The 16384-nt window shown below is 39.3% G+C and overlaps 1 protein-coding gene across 1 annotated transcript in view; it reads left to right on the forward strand.

Moving 5' to 3' along the window:
• Window positions 1-16147: 16147 nt before the first annotated feature.
• dnah7 (dynein, axonemal, heavy chain 7) overlaps window positions 16148-16384 on the forward strand; it is a 288894-nt gene continuing 288657 nt past the window's right edge. Inside the window, exon 1 of the mRNA XM_063051959.1 lies at window positions 16148-16252. Within this exon, the coding sequence (XP_062908029.1) occupies window positions 16190-16252 (63 nt within the window). The 5' untranslated portion in view covers window positions 16148-16189. The remainder of the gene's footprint in view (window positions 16253-16384) is intronic.

A 16384-nucleotide genomic window follows, 5' to 3' on the forward strand; every position in this document is an offset into this window, starting at 1 on the left:
TCACCTGATAATTGACTTATCACTATATTCATGCGAGGAAAATATATGCTGTGTGTTTAATATTAAATTCGTTAGATAAACCCTTCTAGAAATGAAATTGAGTGTATTAGCCATTTATCACCTATATTCTGGTCGTGATTAACACCACCCCCTCCCCGAACAGAATTGCCAAAAGTGATTTGTGGGGAAAAAAATCGGCACGTTCACACATGCACACTGGTGCCCGCACAAGGCTTCATGGTCATTGTAGTCTTTCTTGGGGTAAACAATGTATTTGATGCTACTCTTCTCCGTTGGCAACCCTACCCCCCCACCCCCCGATCGGCCGGTCTGCAAGAATATTGTCAATATTAAACTGGCCCGCAGTGCAAAATAGGTTGGGGACCCCTGGACTATTCATAACATTTGGAAAAGATAAAGACAAAATAAACACCTGTGGAATTGGGACAACAGATGTAAGCGACCATGCACCTATATACTTATCCATTGATTTTGACCTACAACCAAAGAATTCTATTTGGAAACTAAATTAAGTCTACTCAATCATCCCTATTTTAAGGAACAAATTAAAAAAGAAATTGGTCTTTACTTAGAATTCAATGATAATGGAGAGGTTTCACCTCCCATTCTATGGGATACTATGAAGGCTGTCTAAAGAGGGAAAATTATAGTGATATCTTCATATAAGGAAAAAATAAGGAATAAAACATTAAAGGAATTACAAAGTAAGCTGAAGGAACTAGAAAAAAACACAAATTGAGTTTGGCACAGGATACACTAGAGGAAATTAAAAAAATTAAGAATGAAATGAATAGTTTGGCTATACAAGAAATTAGAAAAAATTTAATGTTTCTGAAACGAAGACACTATGAAAGTGGATCTGAATCTATGAAAATACTGGCATGGAAACTGAAAAAAAACATAGCAGAAAGTGCAATTCATAGAATTAAGGATACAAGAACAAAAGTAATAAAAAATAAGCTAAGTGAAATTTAAGAAGCTTTTGAAATGTTTTACAAAACTCTATATTCCAAAGCTCCAGGGGGAAGCATAGCCCAGATTGACACCTTCCTGAATTCTTTAGAGTTACCCACTATAAGCAAAGAACAAAATAGAATGATGACTGCTGACATAACTGAAGCTGAACTAAAAACTGCAATTAGTAGCCTTAAGTTAAGCGAGTCACCAGGATCAGATGGATATACGGCAGAGCGATATAAGGAATTTAGAAATGAGTTAATTCCTGTTTTACTCCCCACACTGAACTGGAACTAAGAAAGGCACAAATGCCACCCAGCTGGAAGGAGGCAATAATCTCAGCTATACTGAAAGAAAGCAAGGATAAAATGGAACGTGGGTCATTTAGACCAATATCTGTTCTTAATGTGGATTATAGAATATTTACCTCCATTATGGCCAAATGATTAGAAGAGTTTCTACGCACACTGATACCTAATGATCAGATAGGTTTTAGACAACAATGCCAAACACAAGACAATATATGAAGGACACTTCACATCATGGATCATATAAAAAAAATGAAATTAAAGCAATAGTGATAAGCGTGGATGCTGAAAAGGCATTTTATTCCGTTAATTGGAATTTTCTTCACAGAGTTTTATATAGATTTGGTCTACATGACACAATTATTAAAACTATACAGGCACTATATGACAATCCTACTACTAGGATTAAAATCAATGGATATTTATCTAATAGTTTTACCCTAGAAAGGGGCACGAGACAGGGTTGTGCATGGTCACTGCTACTCTTCACATTATATCTGGAACGATTAGCTCAATACATCAGACAAAATAAAGATATCAGGGGAATTACTATTAAAGGGACAGATCATAAATTGGCCTGTTACGAGGATGACATTTTGATCTATCTAGGGCAACCAAAGTACTCTTTACCTAAATTGATGCAATCCTTTGAACAATATGGCCAATTATCAGGATACAAGATCAACATAGATAAAACCCAACTACTTTCATATAACTATGGCCCACCAAGAGAAATTGAAAGTAGATATCCCTGGGCATGGCAAACAGAGCCTGTCAAATATTTGGGCATCATTATGCCAAAAGATTTGGCAAAATTATCAGAATGCAATTATTAGCCTATATATAAAAAATTAAGGAAGATATAACAAGATGGAACCTAATTCCTTTTCTTGGTCTCAGTTCAAGGATTGAATCTATTAAAATGAATATACTGCCCAGACTACTATATCTTTTCCAGACCCTACCAATAGAGATTAACCAAAATCAATTCAATGAATGGAACAAGATGCTATGAAGATATATATGGCAAGGTAAAAGACCTAAATTTCATCTCAAAACTTTGCAATTAGCCAAGGTAAAGGGGGGGGGGGGGCGGAAATGGGGCCTACCTTCTCTTAGAGATTACTATTTTGCAGCACAATTGAGAGCTGTGATATGCTGGTGCAATCTATCATATGACGCTCAATGGAAAAACATTGAGGAGAGGATACTTTCCATCCCCATACAGGCAATTTTGGCTGATAGCAACCTACAAAGTTACATAAATACTATTGATAACCCGTGGGTGAAATGGACTCTTAAAATATGGAAAACTGTTATAAAAGAATATAAACTAGAGAGAGACATTGCAATTCTTAAATAGTGTGCATATGACTCAGATTTTACGCCGAACAAACTGGATGCTAGATTTAAGGACTGGACAGCTAAAGGAATAACAGCTATTTGTAATATAATGAAAGAAGGAACACTGTTCAGTTTTGAAATGCTCAAAGGGAAACACATTAGAAAAACAAGACTTTTATCGATATTTACAGATGCAACAGTGTGTTAATAGGACGGTTAAAAATATAACCAAGGCAAGTACATGTTTGATAGAGCTATTTGGAAAAGCATATAATTCAGACAATGGTAGTAGAATAATTTCAGGCGTGTATAAGGGTTTGTCAAATCTTAAAACACATTCGACTTCATACATTAAAACAAAACGGGAGAAGGAAGGAGAGATAATAATAATATCTGAGGAAGAATGGACAATAATATGGAGGTATCAATGGAAGTGTACCAGTTCACAGAAATGGAGGGAGTTCAGGTGGAAAAACTTGATAAGATATTTTATTACACCCTCTCAGAAATCCCATTATGATAGTAACCTCCCTGTTTGCTGCAGAAATTATGGAAATCAAAATGCAAACCATTATCATATTTTCTGGGAATGCCCCGTTATCAAAGACTATTGGAGTGGGATATACAATGCCCTACAAGACGTCTTTAAATATGAAATACCCTTAGAAAGTAAGACCATATATTTTGGGTATATACCTCAAGAATGGTTGAAAAGAGATAAATATTGAATGAATATACTGCTGGTGGCTGGTAAATTACCCTTACCAGGAAATGATTATCACAGGAGAGCCCAACTTTAAATGTATGAATGGAAATTACAATGGACATTTACAAAATGGAGAAGATAACAGGATCTGTTAATCATAAGTTGGAACAATTTGATTCATCCTGGGAAAAATGGTTTAACTACGTAACACCTCATAGGCCTAACTTTATTCTCACAAGTCAATGAATATGTTGTAAAAAAAAAGATCACTCCCTACTTTGTATATAGTTTTCTTCTTTTAATTGTTTTTTCTTTCCTCTCCTTTCTATAAGTGTATACCTCAGATAAATATTATGTAGAGATTTGTGACAAATATGACTATATGATATATATGTACAGTATCTGAAATACATCTTATGGAAAGTTTTGTTTGATGATGAACTTCAATAAAAATACATTACAAAAAAAAGAAGATAAACCGATTGTTGGCCTTCATTGCTAGAGGGATTGAATTTAAGAGCAGGGAGGTCATGCTGCAACTATACGGGGTACTGGTGAGGCCGCACCTGGAGTACTGTTTGCTGTTCTGGTCTCCATACTTGAGGAAGGGTATACTGGCTTTGGAGGCAGTGCAGAGGAGGTTCACCAGGTTGATTCCAGAGATGAAGGGGTTAACCTATGAGGAGAGATTGAGTCACCTGGGATTATACTCTCTGGAATTCAGAAGAATTAGAGGGGATCTTATAGAAACATACAAAATGTTGAAAGGGTTAGATAAGATAGAAGTAGGAAAGTTGTTTCCATTTGTAGGTGAGACTAGAACTGGGGGACATTGCCTCAAGATTCAGGGGAGAAGGTTCAGGATGGAGATGAGGAGAAACTGTTTTTCCCAGAGAGTGGTGAATCTGTGGAATTCTCTGCCCAGGGAAGCAGTTGAGGCTTGTTCACTAAATATATTTAAGGTACAGTTAGATAGGTTTTTACACAGTAGGGGAAGTAAGGGTTATGGGGAAAAGGCAGGTAGATGGAGCTGAGTTTATGGACAGATGAGCCATGATCTTATTGAATGGTGGGGTAGGCTCAATGAGCCGGATGGCCTACTCCTGCTCCTATTTCTTATGCTCTTATGTTATGTTCTTATGATTGATAGTTCTTCTATGAAGCACCATGAGATGCTTGCTGTGTAGAAGGTGCTATAAAAATATTATTGTCCTCCTATCTGAATTTAGGGTTGCATTGCACTTCATAGCCTGCTTTATTGACACTAAATAAATGAATAAGAATCTATAAAAAAATACATGTGATAATCCTGAATTATTTAAGGGTTTAACTGACCCTATTCAATGAGATAATATCTTCATTGGAATGCAACAAGAAGAATTTCAAATACATAGAAATAATTTTAAGGCCTGAAACACTTTGAAAGACTGGTCATGTTCTGTGTTTTGCTCCTTGAATCACATTTAGTCTCTGTGTCACATACCACTTTCTAATTACATAAAAAAGAAACACTTGCCAATCCTTGCCAAAGTGATTCATTCACCGATTTCACCTATATCCCTGTGACAAAATCTCCAGATTTATCTGGAATGTCCAAGAATTAAAGATCAATCTAGAAAAACATAAGCTATTGAACTGCTGGAATTGTGGGACCCAGGGAGTTTGGGGTTGGAATCTATTTGACTTTTTGGGAGGAGTCAAGAGACACGTGGTCATACAATGAAACTTTCAGGAACGCATTCATTCACAATGTCAATTATTGAAATCACAATCTCTACTCCATGTGTTTGTGTAACATACAATCAGAAACAAGTTATTTGCTAATTGAAGCCACATCTACTAATCAAAACATATCAACAATTGGTCTAATTGCTACAAATGAATTTATTCAATGCTGCATTGATCCATAAAGCATAATTGCATTGTTAACTATGTTCGTGCTTATGCAGGGTAAATGGAGATCTCAATAGTCAAGTTTGCCTTCACTAGTATATGAATATCTATTTCTCTATTTATTTATTTATTGAGGTACAGTGTGGAATAGGCCCTTCCCTCCCTTTGGGCCTCGCCGCCCAGCCATCTCCCAATTTCATCTGTGCCTAATCTTGGGGTAATTTACAATGACCAATTAAACTATCAACCAGTACGTCTTTGGACAGTGGGTGGAAACTGGAGCACCTGGAGGAGACCCATGTAGTTATGGGGAGAACGTATAAACTCCTTACAGGCAGTGGCAGGAATTGAACCTGGGTCCCTGATACTGTAAAGCGTTGTGCTAACCACTATGCTACCGTGATGCCCCTGTATATTATATTTTGCTGCAGTAACGACCCAGAAGATCATTTACATCAAAAATAATAAAATAAATTTTAAATTGTGAACTTCTTAAAAATTTCCCTGACCAGTTAGAATTACTCTGTAAAGGATTTTAAACTGAAATAGTGTGAAAGGTTATTTGTTACAGTCTGCACAATTAAACTTCACATCCAAATTATACCACCTCATTTACATACTTGCAATGTGGAATTGGTTTCTATCAATGAAAATGAGCTTGCTTTACTGGTCTGTTCACCCTGTTTTGTATGTAAATATCTTCAGAAAGGATAAATAGTCATCAATGTTGATAAATAGATAAATCAATGCCAGCTTGATAGCTGTCCAGCCTGGTATCAGTCCACATATAGAACTCAGGGTACACACACCTCTCCATATCTGCCACTTACATGCACATCAGTATTTGCAACCCACTACAGATGTGCAGCAGAGAGCATCCAAACATGCCGCATCACTGCATGGTATGGAAAGTGCACTGCTGTAGACAGGACATCTCTACAACGGGTAGTTAAAACTGCCCAACATATCACTGGCATTAACCTACCCACCATCAAAGACATGTATACAGAAAGGTGCTGGGAAAAGGACAGTAACTTCATAAAAGGTCCACCCACCCTGCTCATGGACTATTTGTCCCACTCCCATTAGGAAGGAAGATACATAGCATCCACACCAGGACCACCAGACTCAAAAACAGTTACCCATTAACCCAGCCCACCACCACTACTTTATCTCTTCCTCTCAGTGTCACCATATGTTACTTAATGTGCATATAATCAATCCATCTATATCAGCTATCTTTTACATTTATATTTATTGTAATATTTATCTTTTTGTTTTTGTGCTCTATTGGATCTGGAGTAACAATTACTTTGTTCTCTTCTATGCTTGTGGACTAGAAATGACATTAAACAATCTTGGCAACACACACAAAATGCTGGTGGAACTCAGCAAGCCAGGCAATGTCTATGGAAAAGAGTAAACTGTCGATGTTTTGGGCCGAGACCCTCAGCAGGCCGGGCAGGATCTATGGAAAAGAGTAAACATTTTGGGCTGAGACCCTTCAGCGGGTCCTGTTGAAGGGTTTTGGACCGAAATGGTGACTGTTTACTCTTCTGCATAGATGCTGCCTGGCCTGCTGAGCTTCTCCTGCATTTTGTGTTTGTTGCTTGGATTTCCAGCATCTGCATATGTTCTTGTCTTTAAGCAATCTTGAATGTGTTGCAATGAATGTGGATGAAACCAACGTCATGGTTCTGCTGGATGAGAACTTTAAAAACTGAGGCAATACTCAAAGTTTATCAGTTGTAGTTCAGCAGGGTATTTTCCTTTTCACTGCTTAGTGAAGATGACTCAAAGCCTGCTTGCTTATTCCTTGAAATTGCTGCATTTATAGTTTCATGGGAATCCAATTTTCAGCTAGCAAGCTTCAGATTAACTTTGGTAGGCTGCAAAAAGAGAAAGAAAGGAAGACCTGCATTTCTAAGATGTTTTCATGACTTCAGAAATGGCCAAGGTATTTTATAGCCAATAAACTATTTCTGAAAAGCAGTCATGTGGCTATAGAGGAAAGGTGGCATTCAACTTGTTCACAGCAAACCTGCATAACATTTTTGAATACTGTTTTAATCTGTTTTAGTGAAAACTATTGAAGGACAAATATAGTGCTGCAGGAGCCTTTATGGCCAAGTGAGAGAGCAGATGTCCTCGATTTACTGTCTGATCTCAATGGCATCTCAGACACCACAGTACTCCCTCTGCTTTGTCTTGGAAAGCCAGCTTAGAGATTTGTTGTCAAGTCTCTGGAGTGTTTTGGCACCCTGGAAATGTACTGGTGAGAATAGCTGCTTGGCAGTTGAACCAAATGACACTAATTGCAGAGGTAGGTTTGGTTTTCTTGTGGTATTTCACTGTGCAGCCATTACGAACAAATCTAAAATCATGTGGTTCCTATGCCGAACGAATCACCGTTATAGAATTATGTGAAAGGGAATTCTGTGGGAGTCCAAGCTCCAAGGGACTGAGAGTCAACTGAAATATTTGTATTGGTTTAGAAGGACCTAATTCTTCTCCCATCCCTCTCAACAAAAATTTAAGAGGAAAGAAATAAATCTGTTTTGGAATAGCCTTAAGTAATTTATTTTAAGAGCACTGTCTATTGAAGGTCATATACAAATTAGTAACATTTCTAGATTCTGCAATTTCTACTAAAGAAAAACTTGTAGCTAGAGGTGTTTTTAACACATTATAATGTTCCAAGTCACTTCACAAGGGTTTCCTCAAATGTAATTTGTTACCAAACTGCACAAGGAAAGAATAGGCCATGTAGATTTCAGAAGCATTTCAACAGCAGAAAGAAAGTGACCTAAAAGGTGATGAGGTTTAGGAAGAGAATCTGAGCCTTGGTGCTTGACAACGGAAACCGTGTTGCTAAAGGTGAATTAAAATTGGAGCTACAGACAAATCTAAAACTCGAGATTACAGCATGAAAACAATAAGATGGAGGAGCAAAATTGGGTCTTTCAGCCCATCAGTTCACTCCATCATTTGATCATTACTGATTTATTATCCCTCTCAACCTGCCAGATGGTCATGTACCTGTGGAATTCGTTGCCACAGACGGCTGTGGAGGCCAAGTCATTGGGTACGTTTAAAGTGGAGGTTGATAGGTTCTTGATTAGTCAGGGTGTCTAAGCTTATGGGGAAAAGGCAGGAGGAAAGGGTTGAGAGGAATCATAAATCAGCCTTGATGGAATGGTAGAACAAATTCGATGCTGGATGGCCTAATTCTGCTCCCATGTCTTATGGTCTCAACCCCATTCTCCTGCCTTCTCCTTGTAACCTTTGACACTCCTATTAACAAAGAACCTATAAACCTCCCAATGACTTGGCCTCCACAGCCGTCTGCAACAATGAATTCCACAGAGTCACTACCTGAAGGACAGTAAGGCCATGGACTGATGTGAAAACAAGAACAGATGTTTTAATAAACAAGGTGAGACTTAATAAGGCATTGATCAGATCATATTTGGAGTATTGTGAGCAGTTTTGTGCTCCATATCTAAGAAAGGATGTTCTAGCATTGCAGAGGGTCCAGAGAAAGTTCACGAGAAAGATCACAGGAATGAAAAAGTTAACATACGAGGAGTGTTTGGTGGCTCTGTGTCTATACTCACTGAAGCTCAGAAGAATGAAGGGGGGATCTCATTGAAACCTATCAAATTCTTACTTCAGTGGTTGGTAAGTTGATGGAGAAGATCCTGAGAGGCAGGGTTTATGAATATTTAGAGAGGCATAATATGATTAGGAATAGTCAGCATGACTTTGTGAAAGGCAGGTCATGCCTTGCAAGCCTGATTGAATTTTCTGGGGTTGTGACTAAACACATTGATGAAGGAAGAGCAGTAGATGTAGTGTATATGGATTTCAGCAAGACATTTGACAATGTGCCCCATGCAAGGCTTATTGAGAAAGTAAGGAGGCATGGGATCCAAGGGGACATTTCTTGGTGGATCCAGAACTGGCTTGCCCATAGAAGGCAGAGAGTGGTTGTAGACGGGTCATATTCTGCATGGAGATTGATGAACAGTGGTGTGCCTCAGGGATCTGTTCTGGAACACTTACTCCTTGTGATTTTTATAAATGACCTGGATGAGGAAGTGGAGGGATGGGTTAGTAAATTTGCCAATGACACAAAGATTGGAGGTGTTGTGGATAGTGTGGAGGGCTGTCAGAATTTACAGTGGGACATTAATAGTATGCAAAACCGGGCTGAGAAGTGGCAGATGGAGTTCAAATCAGATAAGTGTGAGGTAGTTCATTTTGGTAGGTCAAATATGATGACAGAATATAGTATTAATGGTAAGACTCTTGGCAGTGTGGAGGATCAGAGGGATCTTGGGGTCCAAGTCCATAGGACACTCAAGGATGCTGCGCAGGTTGACTCTGGATAAGAAGGCGTATGGTGCATTGGCCTTCATCAATCATGGGATTGAGTTTAGGAGCCGGGAGGTAATGTTGCAGCTATATAGAACCCTGGTCAGACGCCACTTGGAGTACTGTGCTCAGTTCTAGTCGCCTCACTACAGGAAGGATGTGGAAACCATAGGAAGGGTGAGAGGAGGTGTACAAGGATGTTGCCTGGATTGGGGAGCATGCCTTATGAGAATAGGTTGAGTGAACTCGTCCTTTTCTCCTTGGAGTGACGGAGGATGAGAGGTGACCTGATAGAGGTGTATAAGATGATGAGAGGCATTGATCGTGTGGATAGTCAGAGGCTTTTTCCCAGGGCTGAAATGGCTTGCATGAGAGGGCACAGTTTTAACGTGCTTGGAAGTAGGTACAGAAGAGATGTCAGGGGTAAGTTTTTTACGCAGAAAGTTGTGAGTGCATGGAATGGGCTGCCAGTGACAGTGGTGGAGGCTGATACGATAGGGTCTTTTAAGAGACTCCTGGACAGGTACATGGATCTCAGAAAATAGAGGGCTATGTGTAACCCTAGCTAATTTATAAGGTAAGAACATGTTCGGCACAGCTTTGTAGTCCGAAGGGCCTGTATTGTGCTGCAGGTTTTCTACATTTCTATGTTTCTAAATACTGAAAGATCTTGATAGAGTGGACAGAGAGAGGATGTTTCCAATAGTGAGAGAGTCTAGAACCAAAGGCACAGCCTCAAAATAGAGAGACTTCCCTTTAGAACAGAGACGAGGAGTAATTTCTCTATCCAGCGGATGGTGAATTTGTGGAGTCCTTGGGACGAAGTGTATTAGTTTTAGTCAGAGGAACTTTCTATTCAAATCAAACAAGCATCAATATGAAACAGAGACATTACAGAATGTGATACATATGACAGTGAAATTCTAACAACTAATATTCTATTCCCATGGAAAATTCTACAATGCTATCTCCAGTGGAACATCATGAATATTTTAAGCGGAGAAGAGCATTAAAATATATTTAATGGTTAAGCAATAGGGTTCCTCAATCTTGAAATTAGTAAAGTAGAGACACCCAAGTGAAAACATACTTGGTTTACCAAACATTCAGGCACTGTATATATTGATAGACTCAAATTTGTATACTTTGGCTAGCCAGCATGGAATCAATAAGAAGAAATTAATTTGACTAAAGTGCCAAGCCATACTTTCTATGCCCTAAGTATGCTTTGCCAGTAAAAAAAAATCTTCTTTGCCTGCAATTAACCTTGTTCTCACTTACCTTCCTTATAGCAGCAGGTAACCAGCACAAATATTTTCATTGTGTCGTTGCCAACATGTTGCTACAGCAATTGAAAGAAAATACCATCTTCTAACCTTCTCTATACACCTATCTCAACCATTTATTTTTTTTTTTATCCGAAAAGCCACGATCTCTGCTTGCACTAAGCTTTATTTAATCACTTCTCCAATCCTCATCTTTGTTACCTATGAACTTGACAACTCTATTGTTTTTCAGGCACTGACAACATTGTAAGTGATTTCTCTTTCCTTAGTTTTAATTTAATCCATAAGAAAAATTGTCCAGACAATCAGTATATCAGAGTTTATTGTCACTGTCTTTTATGACATGAAATTTGTTGCTTTGTTAAAGTAGTACTGTGGAAAGACAAAATTACCATAAATTACAAAATTAACAGTACAAAAAAAACAATAACAAGCAGGAAACACAAACTGCAGAAGGAACTTAGCAGGTCGGACAACATCTACAGAGGGAAATAAACAGTTGATGTTCAGGCCAGACTCTTATCAATGTTCATGGGTTCACGGACTGTTCAGAAATCTAGTGGTAAAGGGGAAGAAGCTCTTTCCAATTCAGTGAGTGTGGGTCTTCAGGCTACTATACCTCCTCACTGACGGTAGTAACAAGCAGAGAGCATGTTTCAGATGGTGAGGATCAGTAGTGATGGATGCCGCTTTCTTGAGGCACAGCTTTTGAAGAAGTCCTTGTTACTGAAGAGGGGTGTACCCATGGTGGAGATGACTGAGTCCATAACCCTCTGCAGCCTCTTGCCATCCTGTGCATTGGAGCCTCCATACCAGTCTGTGATGCAACCAGTCAGAACGTTCTCCACTGTACATCCATAAAAATTTGCAAGAGCTTTTGGGGACATACCAAATCTCCTCAAACCCCAAACAAAGTAGAACTGTTGCCATAACTTCTTCGTGATTGCATCATTGTGTTGGGCCCAGGATAGATCCTGCAAGACATTGACAGCCAGGAAAGAAAAGCTGCTCACCCTTTCCACTGCTGACCCCTCTTGGTATGTGTTCCCCTGACTTCTCCTTCCTGAAGTCTACAGTCAATTCTTTGCTCTTGTTAACACTGAGTGTCAGGTTGTTGTTGTTGTGACACCACTCAATAGGGAATCTGTCTCTGCCCTGTTCACCTCCTTGTCACCATCTGAGATCTTACCAACAACAATGGGGCTATCTGCAAATTTATCTATGTGAGCTATGCCTAGCCACAGAGTTATGAATGTAGAGAGAGTAGAACAGTGGGCAAAGCACACATGCATCCTTAAGGTTCATTTGTATTGACAGTCAGCAAGGAGTGGGGTTATTACCAATCTGTACTGACTGTGCTTTCCCGATAATTCTATCACACTTCTATCTCCTTTACTGTGATCACAATTCTATCCCCTTTTCTATAGCATTGGAGAGGGATAGGAACAAACAAGTTAGGGAAATGTTTAATTGGAGTAAGGGGAACTATGAGGTTATCAGGCAGGAACTTGGAAGCATAAATTGGAAACAGATGTTCTCAGGGAAATGTACCAAAGAAATGTGGCAAATGTTCAGGGGATATTTGCATGGGGTTCTGAGTAGGTACGTTCCAATAAGACATGGAAAGTATGGTAGGGTACAAGATCCGTGGTGCACAAAGGTTGTTGTAAATCTAGTCAAGAAGAAAAGAAGAGCTTACGAAAGGTTCAAAAAACTAGGTAATGATATGAATCTAGAAGATTATAAGGCTAGCAGGAAGGAGCTTAAGAATTAAATTAGGAGAGCCAGAAGGGGCCATGAGAAGGCCTAGCATAGAGGATTAAGGAAAACTCCAAGGCATTCTAAAGTATGTGAAGAGCAAGAGGATAAGACGTGAGAGAATAGGACCAATCAAGTGTGACAGTGGAAAAGTGTATATGGAACCAGAGGAAATAGCGGAGGTACTTAATGAATACTTTGCTTCAGTATTCACTACAGAAAAGGATCTTGACGTACGGATGACTTGCAGCAGACTGAAAAGCTTGAGAATGTAGATACTAGGTAGGAGATGTGCTGGAGCTTTTGGAAAGCATCACGTTGGATAAGTCACCGGGACTGGACTGGATGTACCCCAGGCTACTGTGGGAAGTGAGGGTGGAGATTGCTGAGCCTCTGGCAATGATCTTTGCATCATCAATGAGGACGGGAGAGGATTGGAGGGTTGTGGATGTTGTTCCCTTATTCAAGAAAGGGAGTAGGGATAGCCCAGGAAATTATAGGCCTGTGAGCCTTACTTCAGTGGTTGGTAAATTGATGGAGAAGATCCTGAGAGGCAGGATTTATGAACATTGGCGTAATATGATTATATATTATATTATATATGGGAGAGGCATAATATGATTAGGAATAGTCAACATGGCTTTGTCAAAGGCAGGTCATGCCTTACGAGCCAGATTGAATTTTTTGAGGATGTGACTAAGCGCATTGATAAAGGTAGAGCTGTAGATGTAGTGTATATGGAGTTTAGCAAGGCATTTGATAAGGTACCCCATGCACAGCTTATTGAAAAAGTAAGAAGGCATGGGATCCAGGGGGACATTGCTTTGTGGATCCAGAACTGGCTTGCCCACAGAAGGCAAAGAGTGGTTGTAGGCAGGTGGGATTGAGTTTAAGAGCCGAGAGGTAATGTTGCAGCTATGTAGGGCCTTCCCACTGATCACCCTCTAGCCACTTAAGTGCTACATCTGTGCCTACACCTTCTCCCTCACCACCATTTAATGCTCTAAACAGTCTTTCCCCGTGACGTAGCACGTTACATATAAATCCATCAGTGCCATTCATTGTATCTGGTGTTCCCAGGGTACCTTATACGTCAGTGAGGCGTGACATAGATTGGTAACTGCTTTGTTGAGTATCTTGCTCCTTCTGCCACAACAGTCAGATCTTCCAGTGGCCAGCCATTTTATTTCCACTTCCCATTCCTGAGCTGACATATCTGTCCATGTCCTCCTTTACTACCATGTTTAAAACTAGATACAGGTTGGAGGAGCAATGCCTCTTCAATATCTTCCTCATCACTGATCTGAGACTTGCTGACCTGGATTATCCCCATTTCCCTTGAACAAAGTGCAACATTTTCTATTCTCCAGTTCTCTGGTACTTTGCCTGTTGTCTATTTTCTGGAGAAAGGAATGCCACAGAGAATGCTAAAGGAACTAGATCATTAATCTGTGCTCCTTGTGTTATTTGTACTTCAGAAGCTTCTATCATTTTCATGGAGCAATGAGAAAGAACACTACCAGTTTTATACATGTTACAACTGTAAAAGGCAGAGTCATCACTGAGGCCATTTTGAGCAAAATTCTGCATTTTGCATTTTAAAATTTATCACAAACTGCAGAAGCCGAAAATCTTAAATATAAAGCATAACTTGCTGGTTGTGCTCAGATCAGGCCGCATCGATGGAAAGAGAAACAGGGTTATCATTTTAGGTGGGAAGAGTTTTAACATTTATTTCTTATATATAGTGGATACGTTAGTCGGGACACATCAAGACCAATACGTTTTGGCCCAATTAAATGGCTCCCCAGTTAGATGAAGTATCTTTCTTTTTAAATCTTTTTATTGAGTAAGTATACAAAAAAGGTAAGCCATATAAACATTAATACAATGTTAAAGTATAATAAAATTCCAAAAGGTAACAATACCAAAAAGAAAATACTACAAACAACGTAATTTAAGCATAAGAAACCAAGATAACATAATAGTATACTAGATTTTATATATATCAATGGAAAAAAAGAAAAAAAAAAAACCCCCAAAAAAAACCCACCGTGCAACTAACTAAAAGCAAAGCAAAGCAATGGGCTAACTTGAAACCAAACAGAGTTAAACTTAAAATCACGTCCTCAATCCCGACCTCCATTAAAACAGTGAAAAAAAACAAGAAGGGTACCCAGTTAGATGAAGTATCATGGAATTAGTTAAAAGATATTAAAAAAAGACAAACAGCAGTTTAACTGAGTAACAATTTATGCATTTAAATGAAATACAGAACACATCAGAACACTATAAGTACCTCTTCAGTAGTACAAAACTGTGTATTAGTTCCTAATAGTTAATGATGCTGCAATTCATCATTTCCAGCATCTGCAGAATTTCTCACATTTGAGCAATTCATCTGCCGTGTTCTTTTGATGAACAAAATCAGCGCAGACAACTAGTGCAGATAATAGACTGCCTTCATACAATGTGAGTGCATCCTCCAAATCTTCATTTTCATTGTAACATTCAAGATTATTGTTGATACCTTCGAATTCTTTGTAATTCATAACTTGCTGAAGCAGTCAAATCGTTTCATTTTCATTCCTGGCCATAAGACTGACCACTTGAAACTGTGCTGAGCAAAACACTACACCGTTCTGAGTTGTCTTGCTGCTTATTTCTCACCAATTACCAGTGACAAAAATCTTTGAACACAACTAACACTATTTAAAAACTAAACACTGAGGAGCATCTAACAGCCAGGTATGCGCACGCACCTGACGCTAGTTAGAAACTGTTGGCCAAGTCTCCTGCCCCTATTATACGGCAGGGTGTCCCAAATAAATGAAGGGAATTCTAGCTATTTTCTCAGTTTAGATTTAGTTCTTTAATAAGCAGCTGCCCTGATTAACTGATGGCCTAATTAACCAGAATCGTGTGTGTGTGTGTGTGTCTGTATATACATATGGTTTCTAAACGATTATAAATTCACAAATATAAAGCTTTTGATTTTTAAAAGAAAATCTTCTTCCCAGGGTCGCCTAGCTGGAAATGGACTGGGGAAGAAGAGGTAGGATGTGAGAACTGCGTGAAATTTTGAGTTTGAAACTTCCTCCCTACTGTAGAGCACCTAAAAGAAACACACCACGCATAATTTCTCATACTGTCCAAAAACGGCACTGGAGAAAAGGACAAAATAACCGCGACAAATGAACTATCTTTCCAGAGTTAAGTGAACAAAATCCATGTGGTCCCGCCTGATACGGTGAAAAGCGACGAGGACCGGCTGGAATACTGCAGCAAGTTGCCTCTTGTCTCTCTAGAGATTTTGTTGGTAATCGTTACCCTGGAAACCACGGAGCCATTTTCAAACAGTGCTGTGCGCTGCCCCATGACGGAGCCAGGGTTGACTGAGTTCCCCGTCTGGCGAAGTTGAAACCCCAAAATCAAATAAAGTTAATTGCCGTGCAGTATCTCGTAGTTCCGAGCGCCGAATGGGGTGCCGTTGCTCCGCAAAGCCACCTTGCCAAGAAATTTTGAAGTGTTAATCGAAGATGGAAGATTCCTTCCTGTGCCAGTGCCTCAAGGACAGCCCGGACCCAGAGGCAGTGAGGAAGGTAATACCTGCAGACATTTGAAATGTGGCATTACCACCTTACATGGTTGGATGGAAGGGTGTCTCTTCTGTCAGCAGTCAGTTTTGGGACTCCGCCTGTAGCCCGAGTCTGTTGCAGGTGTCCGATTTTCGC

Source organism: Mobula hypostoma, chromosome 6 (genome assembly GCF_963921235.1).
Source record: "Mobula hypostoma chromosome 6, sMobHyp1.1, whole genome shotgun sequence".
Classification (NCBI taxonomy): domain Eukaryota; kingdom Metazoa; phylum Chordata; class Chondrichthyes; order Myliobatiformes; family Myliobatidae; genus Mobula; species Mobula hypostoma.